The 21,802-nt window shown below is 40.5% G+C and overlaps 1 protein-coding gene across 1 annotated transcript in view; it reads left to right on the plus strand.

Annotated features, from left to right (window-relative positions):
- Positions 1 to 21,802, plus strand: part of LOC145411671 (putative fatty acyl-CoA reductase CG5065) — a 125,780-nt gene that overhangs the window by 80,491 nt on the left and 23,487 nt on the right. The window contains exon 3 of the mRNA XM_080281677.1: positions 14,307 to 14,351. Within this exon, the coding sequence (XP_080137803.1) occupies positions 14,307 to 14,351 (45 nt within the window). The remainder of the gene's footprint in view (positions 1 to 14,306; positions 14,352 to 21,802) is intronic.

The following is a 21,802-nucleotide window of genomic DNA, read 5'->3' on the forward strand; positions in this document are numbered from 1 at the left end:
TTAGTAAAAGAGGGAGAAACTGAAACGTGAAAAATATTAAACGTGGTAGGAAAACATAAGAAAAGAGAGAGGAAAGAAATTGCGAATAGCATTAAAGCGGAAGGAAAGACGTAATAGAAAAAAACAAAGGTTCAAAAGTGGAGGGAAAGAGAGTAAAAAAAATTGGGGGTGGGGGAGGAGAGCGGGAAGCAGAGAGAAATATATAAAAAATAGTAAAATAATGGAGGAAAGAAAAGATAAGAAAAATCAATAAAAATTAGAACAACAAAGTAAGGAAGATGATTAAAAACAATGGAAGGAGACTTACACACACACACACACACACACACACAGCGAGAGGGAGAATTATTAGCAATCTGGGAAGAATTATTGAGGAAAGTGAAAGAGAGAGAGAGAGAGCACGATGTGGCTAAGGATGAAAGTGAAAACCGAGAGAGAGAGAATGGAAGCCAGAGAAAAATGCAAAACCCAGACAGGCGAAAGAGAACCGAGACAGATGAATGAAATAATGTGAGTAAGATATATATGAGAAAATGTGAATTACTGAGAAAATGTAAGAAATGAACGTTGGCAGCAGTCTAAGGGAAGTCAAGTCTTTGTTTATATATAGATAGATAGATAGATAGATATATATATATATATATATATATATATATATATATATATATATATATATATAGAATGTGGTTTGTACTGGAAGGTGCGATAAATATAACTGTATATACATAAATTTACATATATATATCCTTGTATATAAGTCACTCAGTCAGTCAGTCACTAAGTCAGTCAGCCAACATCATGAGAAAGAAATCTGTTCGTACGGCCACTTCAGCAAAAGAGTGAATTAAGGAGGAAGGAAAAGCGATAGACCTACAGGCAGAGAAAGGTACAGAAGGAGAAGGCCGAAATATACGAGCACCCCTGTATGAGAGTGAGTGAGATAGTGAGTGAGGGAGAAAGTGAGTCAGGTAGGTGGAGTGGAGGAGGTGTGTGTGTCGTGGCGTGACAGGAATGTTGTGTTGTCATGAGCCACTTTCACTGGGAAGATGAGCCTCTGCTGCCGATGATCATGTCCCACACTTCCCACACGGCTACCGGCGATAGGCTGCGGGCTAGGACACTGAGGGAGGGGAGGACTGGGACGCACAAAGAGAGGGCTGGGTTATTGGGAAGAGCTGGGGACTAGGAGGGCTAGGATATGTACGTGAGAGTTGGATTTACCGTTTAGAATCCAGAGGTTTTCCACAGTTGCATAAAATCTTCAGGTTGTAGCTGGTATAAACGCCCATGTTTCTGCCTGCTCTTTAAAGGTTTATATTGATATATGTTCTAACTCTTTATAGTTGGGGAAAGAGCATATCCCTCAGCTTAATGGCTTGGCGGTTGCTAGAATTAAACCGCAACTCTGCCTTCCTTCAGTGGGGTACTGGGAAGGCAAGAGGATTGGGTTAATGGGATGGAGTTTGTGTTCTGGTGCTCTTGAAGGGAGGGCTAGTGAAGGGCTGGAACACATCAGAGGGATTGGAACAGAGTGCTGGGTTATGGGAAGCGCTGGAGGCTAGGATATTCTGAGGAGCGGGCTAGGAAAAGGTACCGGGACGCATTAGAGAGAGGTGGGAAACAGAGAAGGTAAAATGTTTCCTTTCGTATGATGATGTCTGTAATTAATTCTTGCAATTGTATGATTTTGTTCAGTTTATCAGAACCCCTTGGTAGAGTGTGGGAAGATGAAGGCTATATATAACATCCGACAGTAATGAGTGCGGCGAGAAGTAGGTAAACACACAGTCACGTTTTAATGGTGGGCTCGTAACATATGTTGCGTGATTGCATTCCACGGTGCATAAGACTGTCTGCAGCGAGGTGGTTGGCCGATTTCATTATTGCACTCACTCTGTGTTCTGTTATTATATCTAAGTACCTGTCGCTATCTGTGTATGTTTTCCCATCTGTCTGCCTTGCCTGAAGCCGCGTCCTGTGAGAGTGGCCTCGATAAAACGATCTCCAGGTATTTCTGTCCGTACTGTGCTTGGACCCCTTCCTTTTCATAGCACATAAATTCCTCTTCTTTACGATTTTCTCACACCAGGCATGCCATTATTCAATCCATTCTTGTATTTATATCAGGTTACTTAGTTATTTCCTGGCGCTGCATCCTGTGAGGGGTGGCCTTGACAGAAACACTTCCAAGCGTTTTTGTACCTCCTCAGCCCCTTCTTCCTCTACCAGCCTTTGCACTTTATCTCACAACTTCGTTCTCGGTCTCCCTCTTCATCTCTTCCATCCACCCACTTCACTCGACATATTAACGTAAAAAATAAACAAGTGAATAAAAAACAATGGGCGTTGGCTTTCCCCCTGGTGTACTCGATTTTACCCCTTTCTTTATCAATATCGTTTTTTTTTAATACTTTATTCTGCCTCTTTTTTACAGTTTTATTCAGTCAGGGAGAGACTTCGAAATTTAAAGATTAGTTGTGTGTGTGTGTGTGTGTGTGTGTGTGTGTGTGTGTGTGTGTGTGTGTGTGTGTGTGTGATTTCGTTAAGCTTATTGCTACTTCATTGATGTGACTCATGTGGGAAGCGTCCAGTGAATGATGTTAGTTGACTGGGTAATAGTTAGTCCGCATGCGACTTTCACTGCTCTCGTTGTTACCGAATGTGTGTGTGTGTGTGTGTGTGTGTGTGTGTGTGTGTGTGATAGAGAGAGAGAGAGAGAGAGAGAGAATGTGTGCGCTCGCGCGCGTGTGTGTGTGTGTGTGTGTGTGTGTGTGTGTGTGTGTGTGTGAGTGATAGAGAGAGAGAGAGAGAGAGAGAGAGAGAGAATGTGTGTGTGTGTGTGTGTATTCTAACTGGTTTTCATGAATTGCGATTCACTTAACCCTTTCATGATCTGAACAACTCTGTTTTATTCCAGCCAACACCAAGCAGTTTAAGAATTGAAAGTTAGTCAGAGGCACATCGGTAAATTAATACTGTCAACATTAACCCTCTTATGGTCAGGAAGTCTCTCTCTCTCTCTCTCTCTCTCTCTCTCTCTCTCTCTTTATAAATATGTGGGAAATAGTGATAGTGATGAAGGCATATACAATACCATTTATCAACGCCAAGGTCATTATGTCAAGCAAGCAATTTTTTACTAATCTCTGATCTTCCTTTAGAATACAAGCCTCAACCATCGATGAAAAAACTAGGTCCCTAATTGTACTGCTGGATGAAATCTGGACAGGTGGGAGACAAACTTTATTCAAGAGTCTGACCGGCACGAAAGACGATCTGGGGTTAATTCAGTTGTGAGCTGAATGTGGCTGGGACGCTGATATTATTGATGATGTATATAGGATTGGCATTGCGCGATGATGATGATGATGATGCCGTGTACATAGTTGGCACTGCTGTGATGATGATGATGATGGCGGCGTATATAGGGTTTGCACGGTGATGATGATGATGATGGCGTATATAAGGTTAGGATTGCTTGATGATGAAGATGATGATGCGTCAAAAGGGTTGGCACTGCGATGGTGGTGATGATGGTAGTGCTGGGAGTGGTGGCAGGGTAGGTAGGTGGTAGTGTGGTCAACCTTGGGTATGTGGGACAAGGTCTGTATGTGTGTGTGTGTGTATTTTTCTGCCAGTGTGTGTTTGCGCTCGCGCACACCACCTCCTTCCCTCCAGCCTCCCTCTCATTACTATTCATCTTCCATCCTTCCTCTCACTAAAGTTTTTTCCCTCTGACTTTTTTTTTTTCTTGCCGTGATTTGTAACCTTGCCCTCTCTATTCATTTTTTGTTGCTGCCTAATTTGACTTTCCATTACTTTTTAACAGAAGCTCCCATGACTCATAGCTAAGGAAAATCGTCTGACGTTGGCTGGAGTAGAATACTAGAATTGTCCCAGTTAGAAGAGTTGATGGCACCATTGTTAGCACTCACAGGCTCCCATGACTCACGCTCAGCTTAACAAAATCGTCTGGCGTTAGGTGGGGCATAGAACTGGAGAAGGGAAAGTGAGAGGGTTACTTAAAGGACCTTGTGTCTCCCTTAAGTACTTTTGGCTTTTTCGCTCTCATGGAAATTTTGTTTAACTTTGCTTCTCAATTCCTTAGTTCTTCTTTTTCTTAACTTTTTTTTCTGTTTCTCGTTTTTTTTCTTACTTAGTGGTGCTTTTAGACTTTTCCCCTTCTCATTACTTTATTTTCGCTTTAAATATGTTTTTCTGCATTGCCTCTGTAGTTATTATTTAATCGTTTCTCTTTTGTACGCAACTCTGTGTGTGTGTGTGTGTGTGTGTGTGTGTGTGTGTGTGTGTGTGTGTGTGTGTGTGTGTGTGTGTGTGTGTGTAACAGGCGTCTCTCATGAAGAACCTTATCACTGACTTGAATTGATTTACTTTTTTTTTTCTTGTTTTTCTTTGGATCGGATACAGGTTCCCATTCTACCTTGACATTATCTCCACTTTTGTCTCTCTCTTTCTCTATTTGGCATCTTCATTAACCTCTTCAATACTCAACTTTTTTTTTTCGCATTTTTAACTTCAGACGATTTTATTTATTTATTTTTTTTTTTTCAGTGTAGGATGTATTTGTCCAGATTTTTTTTTATATAGTCTTTAGTTTTCCCATAGTGAAGCTGAATAAAATCTTTGCATTAAATCGTACAGTGATAGTAATGATTCTCTCTCTCTCTCTCTCTCTCTCTCTCTCTCTCTCTCTCTCATCTTGCATAGACTACTTTCTCGTTTTCTCCTTACCATCCCTCATTTTTTTCCCCTCCCTTTTTGTCTTCATTTCCTTCTTTTCTTCCTACATTTCTTCCTTCCTTCCGTCCAACCTCCTGCCATTGCCTTCCTCTCCCCTGCCTTCTGTGATTTCTTTCCTTCTTTCCTTTACTTTTTTCCCTTCAGCCTTTTCATCCGACTCACCCTTGATCCGTTCTTCACAGTCCTTGCTTTTCATACTCCTTCCACGGTTACTTTTTTATCTCCTTTCTTCTCTCCATTCCTTCCTCCATCCTTTTCTTCCTTCCCTCTTTTCCTTCTTTCCTTCCTCCTTTTGTGTTTGCCTCCATCCTTCCCATCGCCTTTATGTCCTTCTGTATTCTTCCCTCTCTTCTTGCAGTTCCTCCCTCCCTTCTTCCGTTCCTTCTTCTATCCTTCTTTTCTTCCTTCCTTCCTCCTTACTTCCGTCCATCCATCCATCCATCCATCCTTCTTAATTCTTTTCCTTCCTTCCTTCCTTCCTTCGTTTTTTCAGTGACATACCCTCCATTTTTCCTCTGCCCTTGCATACCTTCTTCATTTCATAGCTTTTGTTCTTGCTTCACATCCTCCCTTGAACTTTATTCCTTACTTTTCTCCTCCTAAATGGTTCTCCCCCTCCCCCCCCTCTCTCTCTCTCAACTAGCCACCCAAGGACCACAAACGAAGACGGAAAAAACACCATGTACTAGCATTCTGTAGGGTCTGGTTTGGTGGCTATAAATAGTTGCTGATAATGCAATATTTAATGGAGGCTGAGGCTAACCTCCACTGTGAGAGGCTGTCCGTGTGCTGAATGCAAAATCGTCTGGTCAAGCAAGTATAAAAAAGAACCCCATCACCCCGAGAATGATTTTCTTTCTTAATTTTATTCTTGCTACCTCCAGATGATTTTATTCAGCCCCAGGAGAGACTTTTTCGAACAGGAAGAGTTAATCGCATCTCCCGTTGGACATCGTTTTTTTTTTTTTTTTTTTTTTTTATATATATATATATACTATCCAGACGATTTTCTTCAGCGAACTGGAGGAGTTATGTTATTAGCTTTCCTTAAACCCTCCTCTACTATACTCCTTTTACTCTTACTTGGCCTAAAATTGCCATATCTCCATGCTGAGCTGTGGGAATTGATTAACACCAGTGAAAGTATTAAGCTCAATTTGCTCGGTGGTAGGCCAAGAATTTCGGAGAAAAAAAAAAAAAAGGAATCTACAAGGTAAAAAACTTCCTTCTTTCGTCCATGGTGTAACTTTAAAGAAAATCGATAATGCAAGCTCTCTAAAAGTGTGGGGAATATTATCTGTGAGCCTCGGAAAATTTAGTTCATTTTAAAGAGGAGGGAGATCAAATGATGTATTGAACAAAACGTAATTGTAAAGGAAAAAATGTGTGTGCGTGTGTGTGTGTGTGTGCATGATTTTGTAGTTAACAGTAATGCTTCACTGTATATGCCTAATGTGTAGTGTAAAATTTAAGTACCTGAATCCTCACCGGTCCTTGACATGAGCTAAAGAGAATGGAAAATAAATACTACACAATTAGGTCAGTGATCCTAGAAGAACGGGATAAAGCCAATTTTTAGCTCATAAGTGGGGAGGTCAGACAGTATATAAAAAAACCGGATTGTAAAAGTTTAAAAGAGATGGATGGATAGATAGATAGATTGATTGATTGAGGGAGAGAGAGAGAGAGAGATCCATAATGTGTGTCAAATGTGGCTATTGATTCTGGTACATGAAACTCCAGGATGATGGCGTATGTAAGGAATTTTACTGAAAGCTGAATATCAAGATCATCCTGTAAAAGAAAGAAAAAGTAAATAGATTCTCTGGATATAGCAAGGGTGGTTGTTGATTCTGATTGTTGATACTGCAAATTATACCCTAGAATTAGAGAGATGCGTATTGCAAGTATCCAGATAAGCATAATAACGATGTAAAATAAGATTGCATTCCTCTCCGCGTGTGTGCCAAGGGAAGTTGTTGATTCTGGTACATGATGGTGCAGGATTGTGGAGTGTGAGTGAGTAATCTGTCGGCCACGTGAAAGTTACCCGGGTTTGATGGACATTGTCTCGAGGGTGGGGCGGCCTGATGATGGAGGGGGTGGCTCTGGGTGTGGGTGGAGATGGTATGTGGATGGAGGTGTGGCGTGTGTGTGTGGGGGGGGGGGATGGTGGTGTGGGTGGAAATTTGGTGATTGTGGAGGGTGGGGATGATTGGTGTGTGTGGGTGTGTGCGATGTCGGTGTAAAGGGTTTTGGTGCGTAATTATCACGTCATTATCTCCATTATAGTTATATATAGACACACACACACACACACAGTTAATACGACGGAACTAATATAACTGATATACAACGGTGAAATGAGGGTGTGCTGGTGGTTTCAGGAATGAGGGATGCCTGTGTAGAGGGTGTTGAAAAGGAGTGTTGTGACAGTGTGTAGGGGTGGTGTAGTGTTTTTATAGTATTGGTTGTAATGGTGGTAGCGTGGGATGGTGTGAGGGTATGTAGGTATATGTAAGTGTCGGTTAACATTGTTACCTAGGATGCTGTGTAGATGGTCTTGAGTGTGTGTGTGTGTGTGAGAGAGAGAGAGAGAGTATACGCGCGGGAGAAGCTCAAAGAGAAATGGAGTTCGTCCACTTTCGTAACTCGGCCCAGCAATTTAGTTAGTGAATGCAGGTGAATGGCGCTACCCTCTGATCAGTGTGTGTGTGTGTGTGTGTGTGTGTGTAGATGTGCATTTGTTGGTGCGTCCCTGAGAGTGAAAGAAGGAACACTGTGCATCCTGGAGGGTTCGTCACTAGAGTACGTTTCGGTCAAAGGCACGGAGAAGCGAAGTATCGTCCATTATATTTTTGTATTGTACCCTATACACCACTTCATCATCATCATCCACCTCTCCATCATGACCCATTAACCCTTTATCTTCCACCAGCTAAATTTAAAGTTACGAAGGGCAGGTGTAATATTGAAGAACCTTTGCTTTTTAATATTGCTACTTTTATATAGCCTAGTCACATCCCCATAAAATAAATATTGAATTTTGGTAGCACAAGAATTGGCTATTGCTGTTTTATTTATTTATTTAGTTTTACCTTGATTTACGAATCGACGAAGTACATGTTCATATTTAAAACCCATACTTAGAACGTACCCACTGTCTTCTTTAATGATGAATTCAGGGGAGGTTTGATTCACGGTGCCGTCATTTGAATTAATTATACCCACAATTTGAGTGCAATAAATGGATGTGTACTGTACTCTAGGTGTACTGTAATATACTGTTAACTGCTCGTTCATTACGTGAGATTTACCCAGCTACATAACGTGTCTTGTAGTTGCAAAAAATATTAGGTAAAAGTATTAGGTACAAAATATCAGGCAGAAAAGATCATCGGCCTGAATGTGTTAATGAAAGGTGGAGACTGGGTCGTATTCTCTATGGGTAAGGAGGCTCCCTAACACCTCTTCCTTAGCGATTTATTTTTTATATGACTGATTAATATCCAATAGTACGTTATTTATGCAGAGTATGGCGATATTGGAAGGATTTTATGTACATAATCTCTCCTCAGTGGCGTATGATTGTCTAGTGGTGGCAAAAAAAAAAAAGGGGGGGGGCTGTTAACATGACAAAGAATCCGCTTAACCCTTTGACTTCGACACCAGCCCCCCACCCCCACCCCATCCCCCCCCAAAAAAAAGATAAGTAAGAAAAGAAAAGAAGATTGATTTTAGCCTGATTGCAATACATACATAAATCCATGACAGTGAAGGAGGGAAAAACAATGAAACAATGTGAGAAGAAACCTTGGAAGGAAAGACAAATGAGATGAATAAAAGTGTAAGAGGAAGTGATAGGGAGGATGGAGGAAGGATAGAAGGATTGGTTAAGGACTTTGTAACCCTCCTCCTCACATTTCCCTAATCTGGTTAAAATATCGAAGTTGGACCCAGCGTAGTCAGAGTTTTTAAGTATTGTCTGGGCTTAACCTTATGATATTGTCTGTAGGAAGTGAAGTAGGTCAGTGGGTAGGAGTCAGAGTCAGGGTCATGCGGTGGCGTGGCGGGGCGAAACCACATTTTTTTTTTTTTTTTTTTTTTTTTTTTTTTATAAAGGTGGGTAGCAGGAGTGAGAGAGAGGGGGGGTTGTGTGTGTGTGTGTGTGTGTTTGTGTGTGTGAGAGCCGCAAGGGAACATTGGTTCATTGCAATTACGGCCTTGCAGAGGCGATTTCATGACCGCGGTTGATGGATGTGCTTGGCCAGACAGGCTGGGGGTGGTTATTATCATCAACAACTCGTATAATAACTTTCAGTTAAACTAAATCGTATGGCCCCAGTAGAGCAAAATATTTAAGAAGTTTTCTCATTCATAATAGGGTTAATGGTAACATTATTAACACTGCGTCTGCTATGACTCACAGCTGGATAAACTTGTGTGGCAATAGCTGAAATAGATTACTAGAATTATTCCGACCGAGAGAGGGTGAAATACTAGGAGTATTTTAACTCCTTGTTGAAGGTGACACTTATTAAAGTTAATTCCAGCTGCTGGCATACGATTTTACTTGGGATCAACCTGACAGCGAAAAGATTAATGAAGGCCGTATCTAACCCCTCGTGTTTGAAAAGTCTCTCCCAGGCAGAATTAAGTCGTGTCAGGACTCAAATCATCTGGCGATAGCAAGAACAGAACAAAAAGACGTCAGAGAAGGAAAGGGATAAAAAAAAAAAAAAACGTCAGAGAAGGAAAGGGATAAAAAAAAAAAAAAAAAAAAACGTCAGAGAAGGAAAGGGATAAAAAAGAAAAAAAAAAAAAAAACTGAGTCAGGCGTGTGTTAATAGTGCCGTATATATTCAGACAGCCATGCGTTCAATCATGTCTGTGTTTCCTGTCTTATGGGAATTTGGAGGTCGCCTTGTGTAATTTGCATATTAAGTAGGTATATTTCACTAGTCATTGCAGCGATTGATTGTTTTATTTTCTTTTATTTATTTATTTTTTTTGTAAGTGTTTACCATGTGTGGCTTGCTTTCTTCCATTGTGTTTGAACCTGTTGTATCAGCCTGTTTGTTTTTCAATTGTTTATTTTATTGGTAAATGCATAGCGTGTTTTGCATGTTTACTTCCATTATTTGTGTCATGCTTCCGTCTCGCTACCATCAAGCGATTTGGTTCGACTTGAGAGACGTTCTTGGCCTGAAGGGGTTTGCCTTCTGATAATAAATTACCGGAAAGACGTCATCACCCGGATACACTAACCTTGCGACAGAAGATAATCATTCGACTTCAGGTTCCTTTAAGAGAGAGAGAAGGAGGAAGGGGAAAAAAATCTCCCCCAGGCATTATAAAGCGCAATTTTGTGAGAATCTTTTGGTATGTGAGGTGAAAAAAAAGTCGAGATTTTAGTGAGTGAGTGGATGTGTGTATCATTTCACTGGGCACACTGTCTGTTGCCCTTCAGCTTTTTAAATTTCGTGTCATTATTTTTGGAACCTTATCACGTCGCTTATTGGTGGCAAAAAAAAAAAAAAAAAGTTCCCATGTGATAATGGTGGTATTGATGATGATGAAACTTAGGCGCGGTCGTGTAGTGGGAGGATTAGAGCAAATCGACATTACGTGCTTAATTCGACCTCTCGCTTTCCTTGCTCCAGTGTGGTTGTTTGAAGTATGAATGATAGAGCAGCAGAGCCCTTAGTGTCCATCTGGGCTGTGATTCTACTGGGGTGATTTTCCTTTCACACGCAAGCTGACAGGTTTATTTTGACTTACGTGTGTGTGTGTGTGTGTGTCTGTGTGTGTGTTGTGTGTGTGTGTGTGTGTGTGTGTGTGTGTGAGAGAGAGAGAGAGAGAGACTGCAGTGTGTGTTCATGTGTCTTGTCTCGGGAATATTGAGAATTTTGTGATGTGGTATTGTGTAGGGTGCTGTTGTGTCATGCATTGCGTTGATTATAATGGACAGCATAGACGTTATTACTTTGTTGGGAAAGGATATTGTTCTTGTTCTCTTTTGTAGGGTTTTATTGACTATGGTAACCTGCACACACCTCACTATATTGTTATGCTTGAATAGTACTGGGTTCCTCAGTAATGTGGTAGTATGACGAGGAAGGAAGCCAGCCAGTCACACACACACACACACACACACACACACACACACACACACACACACACACACACACACACACACACACACACACACACACACACACACACACACACACACACACACACACACACTAAAGATGTATACCATAGCAATTCATTCATCACAGTTTAGTAAGGTTTTGCAGCACAGAACATTGACTACGAGAGACTCCAATGGCTTTAATATACTCTCATGGTTGCATAATGCCCACTATAGGTCATGTTGCTAAGTAGGGGGATTTCCACTGCACATAACCCACTGTTGGTGCATAAAGACTGAGAGATAAAGAGTTGATTGTTGAAAAAGAGTTGATGATAATTGATAAAGAGTTGATGATAATTGATGATAGTGTTCATGACCCAAGTAGGCGACACCAAAAAAACGATTAACCAGACATTTGTTTCTCAGCGATTTTATTTTTTCACATTATCAGTTAGCATCCATTAGTGTGTTAGGGATCCGAACTATCTCGATATTAGAAAGGATGTATATAACGTACCAGAGAATATTATGGTTTATGATGAAGAATAAGTCACTAAGGAGGATGCATTAGGAACTCTTGCAGTGTCACGGAGAATAGCTCAGGACGGAAATAAAGCAGCCGGGAGCGAGGTGGAATGAAAGAGAAGTGCATATTTATTTCCCAAGGACTGCTAGTGGCCGGATATGACAGCAGTTCCAGAGTTAGACAGTAATAATAATAATAATAATAACAATAATAATAATAATAGCTGCATGGTGTTCTGTCATAATACTGTATGCATGTATGTTTGTGTGCGTAAACTTCACATGCAAGTGCGTATGTAAGATTGTTTCATAACTTGCTAATAATTGCATGATAATTAATCACTAATGATTGGATGTACAGTATGTGCGGATATGGCTGGCACAGTAGTATATCGAAACATTATACCGAATTGATGAATTTAACGCTGTAATTTGAGACAGCGAATATTACTATGGTTTGTGAACTATTTTGAAAACATTACCAAAGTAAATGTGTATGTATTTAATTTCATATTTATAACAGGTAAATAAACATCATTGCAGATATTATTGTAGATTAGTTCATGTGCAGTTTTGACGTAGCCAGTCTACCAACATACACAAAAATAAGTATGATTAAGGAGTCATTAGGGCTAAGTACAAAATACATAATTATGCTATTAATGTGGTATAAGATTTACAGGGTGGCTCATACACTGCAGTCTGTTGTGATGTATATTTCTTCATCTTCCACGACAGGAGTATTGATGGTTTTGATATTATTAGCTCTGTCATTGTCATAATAAGTATTTCTTAAACCAGTTACAACATATTTTTGTGTTTGATGTATTATTGTTTCTCATTAATTCGTTGACTTCCTTGCCACCCTGTATATCATATGTTAATTGCTTTTTATTTCAGTAACTAATGATAAATGCAACTTTATATTGTGTGTGAACAGGTAAGGAAAGGTATTTACTATTTTGCAAGAGTGTTTTTTCTTATTCAATGCATATATTTACCTGCCTGCCTCCCTCCCCTTCCCCTACCCCAGGTAACCCGTTCTCCGTATTAATATTTGTGCAACCCTTGACCCAACCACAATTGACACCTCCCCAGCCAGTCTCCCCTCTCCCCTTCATATTTTGCCCCCTCCCCATCTCAGCTGACTCCTCCCCTCCCTGTATGCCTGCTGTCAGCCTCATTCCACCTCCCCATATGAGTGACCCCTCCTCGCGTTCCTTCCCCCTCAAAATATGCCCCCTCCCCTCATATTAATGCACCATCCATCTCCCTCCTCAGATCTCCCTTTCCCCTTTTACCGCTGCTTGCCCCAGTTTGACTCCCCTGCCTTACTGCCTTCGTGTTTGTCTTACCCTGCCTGCCGTATCCCATCCTCACTGCGCACTGTCCTCCTTTGCATTCTTTCCTTTCATCGCCCCTCCCTTTCTTACATTCCTCCCCTCCTTCATTTGAATTTCCTTCCACCCTCTCTGCATTCCTTCCCTCCTCGCCTGCATTCCCTCCCTCCACCCTTCCTTTGGATCCTCCATGTCTTTCCCCATCATTTCCTCTCCTGTCCTCCTCGCTGCTTCCCCTTTCCTTTCCTTTCGCCTTCATTCTACCCACACCGTACTTCACCCCACCCACACCCTGCGCACCCACCCTCACCCCAGCCTCACCTCACCGTGCCTCACCCCACCATCACTCTACCTCACCCTACCACACCCCTCCACCACTCTGCCACACTCCAGCCTCACCTAACCACTCCTCACCCTTACCCTGCCTCACCCTGCCTGCGTGTGTGCTCTAATACACTAAACAGTAGGAGAGTTGTGTCATGTAGTAACGTAAGGGTTTATATTGTTTGGTTTACATAATACCATTCACCTGTATTTACATTCCTCTTCCTTAGTTCTGTCCTTTCATTCATTTCTCACGTTTTTTATTTTACTCTTCCCCCTTTCACTCGCTCTCATTCTCATTTTTTTTTTCTTTCCACTTCCTTTCTTCTATTATTTTTTTTTATTTCCGTTCTTGATTATTCTTACTTTTTACTCTTTCCGTACTGTTATTTTTTTTATCGTTATTACTTCTTTTTATTCTCCTATATTTCTTCCCTGTTTCCCTTTTCCTTGTCATTTCAGTATTTCCCTTCACATTATACATTCCTTTATTTTTGCCATTATTTTTCCTTCCTCCTTTTGCTCTTCTTTAAAACTTTTCATCATTCCTTCCACTCCTCTCAGTCTTTTCCGTCCTTTCATTGTCTCACTTCCTTGATCAAATAAACATAAAATATCCCTCATTCTTTCTTTCATCCACACCTTGTCCCTCCACTCTCACCCCCTGTGTCTATCCTGCTTTCCCTTCATTTGCTTCATCCCTTTCTGTTCCTTCCCTCTTCCTGTTTAAATGGCTTTTTTTTTCCTCCTGTGGCTCTCGCTCGCCTTGTCTCTGTCTGTCTTCCTCCACTGTCAGTTCTCTTCTCACTGTTTTCCCCACCACACTTTTCCCTTCATTTCTTCGCGTCTTTTTTTCCTCCTGCTTCTCCGGCCCTGTTTTCTTTTTTTTTTTTTCCTTCTTTTTAACGTACTTTAACTCTTTCTCACAGTAGTTCTCATTTCTCTCTCTCTTTTTCTCCCTTTCTTCCCCACTTGCTTTCTCTCCCTTTCTTTATTCCTCACCCTGTCCCTCCACCTCCATCGTTGTCCATCCTGCTTTCTCTTTTTACTCCACCCACTTTTCTCCTTTCCTAATTTTTTCTTACTTCCCCAGTTTACTCTCTCTCTCTCTCTCTCTCTCTCTCTCTCTCTCTCTCTCTCTCTCTCTCTCTGTATGGGTGGTGCATGGGCTCTAACGGTGCGTGTTGTTGTTGTTGTTGTAGGCAGGTGTAGGGGAGTCTCTGCTATCCAGCCTCTCCGGGGCACGCACCAGAGAAACATCGGTGAGTACAACCATCAATTCCCGTATGCTTCGCGGTTAAAGAAGTTCCCTGACACCTCTCCCTTAGCGATTTATTTACCGAACTACCCATTAATGCCCTCGTGTTGGCTTCTCATATATTTTTAATGTCGATACAGACCGCTTGAGAAACACACAACATAGCAGCAGAGAAGAATCAGAATTAGACCTTTTGGCGATATTGGAATGACTTTAGTAACACACAAAATGATGAGAATGTGTAATAAACAAAATAAGTCGCTTAGGAAGAGGTGTTAGGGATCTTCCATAACCGACTATAATACGGGCATAATTCATCATGCAGGCACCAGTTATTCACTCTTCATTCACTACTGGTACTTGTTTATTTTCGAACATTTTATTCACTCCTCATTCACTCCTGTTACCTGTTTATACACAGTTTAAGAAGCATTTATTCATGAACATTTTATCCTGTTATCCTTGGGTTATTCACTGTATTCACGACTGTTTCCTGTGTATACATGACTCTGGGTCCTGTTCACCGTTTATTCATTCTTTATTCACCACTCAGTCCTGTTTATATGCCTTACTGGACCCTTTATTAACGATTCAGGACCTGCACTTTTCATTCACTCTATTCACTGTGATGCACCTTTATTCACTCACAGTAGGAACTAGTTATTCACCTTTCTCCTCTGTTTATTCATGATCCTGGGAAGCCTGTGTTTCTGGCCTCTGAACTTATTATTTATATCATTCACTGTTATTCATGGCTCCTAAAAATTATTCACTCTTCGTCTTTGTCTTTGCTCACCGTTCATGCCCTTTCACTTCACTGTTATTCACTGTTTATTCATGGTTGTGCTAATTGGGTTTGGCCTGGCATCCTTATTCAGGGTCCTTCATTCCCCATTCACTGTTTTCATTATGTAGTCACGATACTTCTCTTTGAATAAAAGTCTTCATGTTCTTTACTCACATTCATTTTTTATTCATAGACATTCATTTAGTTTTTATCGTCATTCATTTTTCTTTATTATAATTCACAGCCAGTTATTATTCACGAGTTTGCATTCTGTTCATAACCTTAAGCTAGTCATGCATAACCATTCATTCCCCCTCCTTCACGGCCCTGTAATTCTTCCTCGATTCTGCATTCATTTTTCACTCTTCATTCATAATTCATAAAATTCTGGACTGCTTTATCCTAGCCTCGACACCCTACACTTTTCAAGGGATATTAATAGCAAAGTTTTTTTTTTTTTTTACCGTCATCTTGTATTTATTCTTTACTGCCCTCTGTTATTTATTTTATTTTATTTAGTACGTTATTTTTGCGGCTCACTTTCGTCTTCACTCAGCCATTCTTCGTTAAAAATAATAATAATAATTGCTTGCCGTCTTTCATAACCGGTTTTACGCGTGACTTCATCGCGGTTTTTCATTCATTTCACGAGCTTCCGGCAATTTCATGCGCTTTCATTCACTTCATGCCGTTTCATTCACTTCATGCGCTTTCATTCACTTCATGCGCATTCATTCACATCTTGCTCTTTCATTCACTTCATGCACTTTCATTCACTTCATGCACTTTCATTCACTTCATGCGCTTTCATTCACTTCATGCACTTTCATTCACTTCATGCTCTTTCATTCACTTCATGCACTTTCATTCACTTCATGCGCCTTCATTCACTTCATGCGCCTTCATTCACTTCAACATGCATTACCTTTCTTTACATCCATGTTCTTTCACTTCGTCTCTCATTTACGCGCGTTCTTTGGCTTCATTTATGCCGTTCATTCGTGGCCACCTAGGAACTGAAGCACCTGGCCTTTGATAGATAGATAGATAGATAGATGAATAGATAGACAGGTAGACAGATAGATAGATGGTTCATTAACATCTGCAGGTGTGTCCATTAACCTCAGCCAGCGTATTCATTCAATTGGTGAGGCGTTTTGACTGATTGTGTGTGTGTGTGTGTGTGTGTGTATGGAGGAGAGAGAGAGAGGGGGGGTGCGTCAGTGTCGTCGGCCACTCACCCATAACTCAATCTTGACATTCCCACCACAACCGGATTTGCCCGCGGGATGGAGTCAGGCCCGCCCCACACCCCTGCATGTGTCACTTTTACCCACACAACACGCTGTTTGCCTTGGGTTCTGCCATGTGACCACGCCAGCCGCTTTGTTTGAAGATTCCAGTTTGTGTGAGAAAGCGATTCGTATTAAAAAGAAAAAAAATTGTACGAAGAGATAAGCATAAAGAAGCATTTTTTATTTTTATTTTTATTTTTTTTAAGAAGCGAAATATAAGGCAGTAATTTAGTGTAAAGGAACGTACTGTTATAATATATGAATATGGATGAATAAAGATTGTAATGAGAAAGCGAGTTTGTGAAGGATTTGTAAAGAGATTTGAATGTGAAGAAGAATTAGTATTATAAAGGGAAGCTGTAAAAAGAATCGCAGCTATAAATTATGAGGAACTAAATTTGCATGGGGAAAAAATCACGAATAAGGGAATGGGTATGAGGAAGTGAATTTGAAGATGATATTTCGTATTTGGACGAGAATGAGTAAATAAGTATGAATTAATGAGATGAACCGAAATCGTATAAAGAAACAGATTAATACGAAGGAATGAATTTGTATGAGGAAGTGAATAAATAATAATTAAATGAATTAGTAGAGGAACCTAATTGGCCTTCAGTACGATTACGGTAGAGGCAGATGAATGTATTATTATTATTGTTATTATTATTATCATTATCATCGTCATCATCATCATTATTATTATTATTATTATTATTAACCACTTCACGCTACGGACCTGTCCTAAGTTTGATGTCATCTCGAGGAAAAAATCACACACACACACACACACACACACACACACACACACACACACACACACACACACACACACAAAAGAATGTAAGAAGAAGATAGCCATATAAGCTTTCCCGTACGTAGATAAAATGTCATCGTATTAATGGAGGAAATGGTCTTGGTTCGTTTGCGATTAAATAGTTTTGGACGATTTTTAAAACTGCCTTAATTTATCTACCACCTCCTTAGGCATACTTTTTTTTTTTTTTTAATTACCCTTTGAGCCCAAGGACGCCATTTCTATTCTCGCTCTCGGCAGCTTTATTCATCTTAAGAGGGTTTCCAAATGATGCAGTGATTAATGACGGTAAAACCAACCCCATCACTTCAATAAAAGTCTCCGAAAACAAGAAGAGGGAAAACGCAAGAATGAAACAAGTAAGATCGCATCAGAGCGACACATTTCGTGGGAATAATAATCTGACATTAGCTGGAGGCGAGGGAGAGGGAGGAGGAGACCGAGGATGAGGTGGAGGGATGGAGTTGAGAGGTATATGAGGGAAGGGGGAGTGAGTTGGGGGGAGGGCAGTCAAATGATGGGTGACAGAGCGACTTGGAGACGTTTTGTTTGCGGCCACCCTTTGCGGGATTAGGGCGTCAGGGCAATAGATAGATAGATAGAGTACTAGAAACGTTTGGCAATGAGAGGGTTAATAGTGAAAGTATTAACAACAACATAATATAATCCTCTCTTGTTAGCCCACATGAACGACTACAGTTGATTCGACAGTGAGAAGGTAGAAGTGATTAGTTATGTTTGGAATGACTTACAAGATGACGATGACAAGCCTTACTTTCTCTGGTCCATTTAGTACATTTTCGTGCCGCCAGAGGTCACCACAACCAAGTCACAGCTTTCATTCATCGCATCCGGCGCACCCTCACCATAAGCGTCACTCTCACGGGACGAGAGGGGGAGGGGGTTGGAGGTTACCTTACGAAAGAGTGGGAATACCTGAAGGTAGGCCAACCGGTACTACAGGTACACACACACACACACACACACACACACACACACACACACACACACACACACACACACACACACACACACACACAATATCCTTGGACGATAAAGAGTTTCTGTGACGAGTAAAATCGCTGGAGTTCAACCTAAGTAAAATACCAAAGTCACCATCAGTCACTTGAGTTAATGGAGATGGTGTGTTAATCCTAGAAGTGTCGGTGATCAGACCTAAGATGGATATAGTACTGGCGGCCGGGTCATCTGTAAGTGATCAGCGAGACGCAGAAGGGTTAAAAGCTGACTACAAGTAAAGTCATTTCAATTGCTCCTTTTTAGTCTATAGTTGGCGGAGGCAATTGTTGTCGTTACATGCAATTTTTTATTAATTTTTTTTAGCTTCATATTAAAATGGTTATACTCACATTCAGGCAACAGGCTATTTAGAACAGTCCTTTACCTTTTTAGGAAGAGTCCTCTCACAACTGCTCGGTTGAGACACTCCTTCCCGGCCCCTCCCCTGAGCAATGTTGTAACTCAGTATCCATTACGAGTAGACTTTGGAAAAATCGACACAATTTTTGGTCGGACCACAGAACTGAGCCAATTAAATGTCAAGGTCAGTGATGAAGTCAGAGGGGGGGGGGAAATATGTATTGAAATTGGGGTCGGATTCCATTATCGTATACCTGTGGTGTTGACAACATCCGGAACAGATGTGCTAGATTTTTTTCTCATCTCACTACCCGTTTACTGTGAGATGCTTTTATGTAAACTAAAAACCTCGTCTGGTGTGGTGGTAGCAAGATTAAAACTGAAAAAGTTATTGATGAAAACTGGTTAGTTCATCTCATTCATTCACTTCATTTATCATTTGTAATATTAATCTCATTTAAACATTTATATTGGCCACCTCGTATTCATCTAAATCATTTATCCCATTTCTTTGTTATGTTCACCTCAGTATTTCACCCAGTTATTTAAGTCGTTCGTCATTGGTTCATTTCCTTCATTAATCACGAGCATTGCTACCGTCCCCGTCCCGTAGGGGCTCTGGAACGGATATTGTTTTCACTCGGTTTGTCTTTCTGTTTGTTTCTTTGTTTGTTTGTCTGTCAGTTAACAGTTTTACTCGAAAATTGCTGATGCTATTTTGGGTAAAATTACAGGGATGATAGGCAATGACCTCACCTAATTAAATTTTGGTCCAAACTGGGCCAAGGCCCAGGCTGTGGGCCCCAAAAATGTAATAAATAAATAAAAAAATTCTTGCCACATCTACTTTCATATTCGTCATATCGACATGAAGCCAAAACCTAAGGGTGCATCTTTTAAATCTGCATCCTATAACATGCCCCATTACATCAAGGGGGTGATCCCCCCAGTTAGCGGTAAAGGGGTCAGTGTCAGGTGGTTCGGGCCTAAAATTTCAAATAGACATAAAATCGTCAGTTATCACCTGATTTACTCCTAATTTGGTATGTGACATCTTTGACTAGATATCCTGTTGTGTTTATATGTCAGAACTAAAATGACTGCAGGGGACGTGTTTGCTGTGCCTTGGCACCGCTTCTTGTTTTTCCTAATTTGTTCATCTGAGTTATTCATTTAATATCTCTAACTTATTTTACACATTATTAACATCATTTACGACTCTCATTCACTTTTTCCTATTATTTAATGTTCATCCCCAACTTGGTTCCTTCCTTGTTACTGCATCATTCATTTTTTTTTTCCTTTAATCATTTTAGTTATTTCGATTGGTTCATCCCTTAGTTTTTTCAGTCAGTTGGTTTTCTCATTCACATCATTCATTCATTCTCTTCAATCATATAGTTACTTTATTTCATTTTTTCATTCGATTCTTTTTTTTCCGGGTCTTTCCTTCGGTTCTGTGTAAAGGTAAGGTAAATTTGTACACACATCATTTACCTTATTCATAAAATATTCTCCTCTCTCTCTCTCTCTCTCTCTCTCTCTCTCTCTCTCTCTCTTCTTTCCCCTCATCTCACGTCACCTCACTTCCCTTCCCCTCTCCTTTCTTTTCCCTTCCCCTCGACCTCCCTTCCCCTCGCCTCTCTTCGCTTTCCCTCTCCTCTCCCCCCTTTCCCTCCCCTCCCCTCCCCTCCCCTCTCTTCTCCCTTCCCCTCTCTTCTCCCTTACCCTTGCCGGCTTACCTTGACCAAGTCCGCCTGGCTGATGGGAGGGGAAGAGAAAGGAAAGAGGGGGGGGAGGGGAGACGGGGGGTAAGGGAGGGGAGGGAAGGGACGAGAAGAGCTAAGATACAGGAAGAGGAGAGGACAGTGAGGAGCAGGAAAAAGAAGGCATTGAAGAACACAGAGAGAGAAAAGTGAAGGGAGAAAGAGAATTTACATATATATATATATATATATATATATATATATATATATATATATATATGAGAGGGGTAAAGGGGAGCCTGAAGAGAAGAGAAAGGAAATTCAGACAAAAAAAAAAAGAAGAAGAACGAAGAAGAATGAGCTGTTCATGGTTACATCGCCTTGATAACCTTGTAAATTTAAGAACTTTTGTAAATACTGTCTTGTTACTTTTACTCCTTGTGTATTTACGGGCAGCTGTGGTGGTATTGTACAGATGGTGAAAGTAGTAGTAGTAGTAGTGGTGGTAAAGTAGTAATAGTGTTTGTGCATGTATGAGATGGAATGAGATGGGGGTGGTTGTAATGTTGGCTGGATGTTTTTCGTGGTGACTATGGTAGATGGTGTGATTTTGTTGTGATGAGTGTGCAGGGTATGATGTTTATATTGTGGCGGATGGATTTATGTGGTTGTTGTGAGGTGGTTTAATGTTGTATGTGGTGGTGGTATTTTTTTCCTATTTTCACCTTTTCTTTATGTGCGTAATAAGTTATTCTTTTGTAAACAATAGTTGTACGTAAGGTGGGAAAAAAATTAAATTGGCTTTCACCCTTTGGATCCGTTTACTTTTTTTTTTTTTTTTTTCCTGGCTAATAACATATTTTATTCAGCAGAAAAATTACTCCCGTAGTTATGGATCTAGATAGTTTGTAATAGTTTGTTATCCCTTCACTACGAGTGTCTTAAGCCCAATGAAATAGTAGTGTGGCAACAGAAATCGAAAAACAAATCGTTATACTGTAAGGGGTAACAACACAGACTGAGAGGAATGGATCAGTAACTTAATTAAATTCTACGGAATGCACTTATTACTTCAGCATCTATTGGACTTATTAATTGGACTGAGAATTTAAGTCAATATCCATCCTGGTCAGAATCCGTCCATCGGCATTCCGAAAGAAGAAGAAAATCGTCCGGAAATTATCAGCGTAAAATATAAAACATCATGGCAGGGCTTGATACATATGATCCCCCCTCCTCCAAAAAAAAAAAAAAAAAAAAAAAGTCCGGGGTGTTGCCTTTAAAGCTGAAAAATAAGCGTCTGAAGTCATTCTGCATGAAATTTAAACACCATCGTACTAAAGGGTTAAAATAAAAAAATATCCATCGTAATATCAGACACGAATGGAGGTTTTTTTTGTATTTTGTGTGTGTGTGCGTTTTTTTTCTTTTTTCACCCCATTCTGAAACATAAAGAAAATCTCCCTGAAGTAG

The sequence above is a fragment of the Coenobita brevimanus genome, chromosome 90 (genome assembly GCF_032717465.1).
Source record: "Coenobita brevimanus isolate Jiangsu-jjx chromosome 90, ASM3271746v2, whole genome shotgun sequence".
Lineage (NCBI taxonomy): Eukaryota > Metazoa > Arthropoda > Malacostraca > Decapoda > Coenobitidae > Coenobita > Coenobita brevimanus.